The sequence below is a fragment of the Cupressus sempervirens genome, chromosome 3, assembly GCF_028749045.1.
Source record: "Cupressus sempervirens isolate cs-2001-9-10 chromosome 3, ASM2874904v1, whole genome shotgun sequence".
In the NCBI taxonomy this organism is placed as follows: domain Eukaryota; kingdom Viridiplantae; phylum Streptophyta; class Pinopsida; order Cupressales; family Cupressaceae; genus Cupressus; species Cupressus sempervirens.
In genome coordinates this window covers 1,012,004,353-1,012,006,009 of record NC_143120.1, presented here as the reverse complement: position 1 = coordinate 1,012,006,009, position 1,657 = coordinate 1,012,004,353, and the positions used below count along the sequence as shown (strand labels likewise).

The following is a 1,657-nucleotide window of genomic DNA, read 5'->3' as shown; positions in this document are numbered from 1 at the left end:
CAAGTTCAACCATTACACCAAACAAACTAAGCTATTCACTAAATATTCATGACTCGCCACAAAAAAAAAAAAAAACTCAAAACTTTAGATAATAAAATGTGGGTTGTACTTAAAAACATATAAATGAAAATAAATATAGATAAAAGAAAATGTAAGATCAAATTGAAATATACTAAAACAAATGAAAGTGAATATTGATAATGAAATTATCAATTCCATCAAAACAAATTCGAAACTACATGTGGATAGACATGACCATACAGATTTCACGATTACAATCATGAATAGAATAGGAATTTCCAATAAGAGCTCAAAAGAATAAAAAATGGTTTACAAATCTAATTCGGTTACAGAGGCTAAAACGATGAGAATTAAGGGCCCGTTTGTTTGCTAGAATTAATCTAGAATAGGGAAACGGGAGTAGGAAAATTGGAATAAATCTATTCCAATTTTGACCCAAAATGAGAATAAATCGAATTCCAAGTTTTTTTAAGAATTAGAAAATGTCAGGGAGAGTTGTGATGCCAGAGGAAGGCGCCCATTGCAAAATTGCGCTTGTAATGAACATCCCCAACAACGGCCAAACCGTATTCTTGAAATAACTTGTCCAGAATCCATTCCGCCATTGATTCGTAGTCAGCCTTGGAATACTTGGGGTAATGCAGAGGCATCTGAAAGCCGAAGGGTTTCCCATCTGACCGTGACCTCCGCTTAAAGCCGTCTAATTTGGGCTCTGGTGTTCCCATGGCTGCCCTTGTTTTCTTCTTCTTCTACAGAAAAAAAAGGGCTTTGTGTTTGTAATCAGCTAAAGCGGGCTTAAAAAGGAGGTGAGGAGAGAGGATTGAGGAGAGGAGAGGAAAGGACAGCGGGTAAAACAAACTGCAAATAAATTTGGGGGGTGGTTGAGCGGTAAAAGGTGTTGCTGACGCCATCGTAACAAATTCTAAATGTGCTCACTAGATGCGCGGGGTGTTCGCTACGTTGTCCATTTCTTTAAGAAGGTTTTAGTGGCAGCTTCTCGCAGCACCCAAACTGTGGTATGTAGGCCTCGGCGACAAGAGGCTTTATGGGACAACCAGTTCAAAGTGTTAGGCTAAGAGGATATGGATTCCATTCCTAAAATCCAAAAGAGTTCTCGGTTGTGTCATGAGATATTAGGGGTCTGTTCATCCCCTCAACAAAAGTCCATGTTAAGAAGACTCTCCAAATCCACAACCTAGATGCCATTTTCGTGCAAGAAGTCAAAATAGGAGAAACACGCCTCCATCTTTCTCTTCAATTAATATGGAAAGAGGTTGGTTTAAATTCACCATGTATTCTCAGTGAAGTGTGGTTGTTGTTCTAGGAATTGTACTTTTGGTTAGTCAAGATTATTATATTTTAAAAAGTTGATCTCGACAATAATTGTGTTTGGTGTTTAATGTCATTATATGGGGGATCCATTTCCCTATGTTCTATAAATGCTTCTAATGACTTTGCGCTACGAATCAAATTATGGGAATGGCTATACAATAACCTCCAAACAATTTGGGAGTTTTCGACTCTATTGTAAACAAAAGAGATTCTCATAGTAATCATTGATTTACGTGGTCTAACTCAAGAGAAGGTGATCTAATGAAGTTTAGTCATTTTAATTGATTCTACTTAGTTGAATGTC

The 1,657-nt window shown here is 37.2% G+C and overlaps 1 protein-coding gene across 1 annotated transcript; it reads right to left on the bottom strand.

Moving 5' to 3' along the window:
- Positions 1 to 506: 506 nt before the first annotated feature.
- LOC149570169 (uncharacterized) lies at positions 507 to 1,376 on the bottom strand. Its single transcript, XM_089817109.1, has one exon. The coding sequence runs from the start codon at positions 744 to 746 to the stop codon at positions 507 to 509; it is 240 nt and encodes a 79-aa protein (XP_089673235.1). The 5' UTR covers positions 747 to 1,376.
- Positions 1,377 to 1,657: the final 281 nt, after the last annotated feature.

What these genes read in the sequence shown, in the direction of transcription:
- LOC149570169 (XM_089817109.1), bottom strand. Translation starts at nt 746, where the DNA reads ATGGGAACACCAGAGCCCAAATTAGACGGCTTTAAGCGGAGGTCACGG.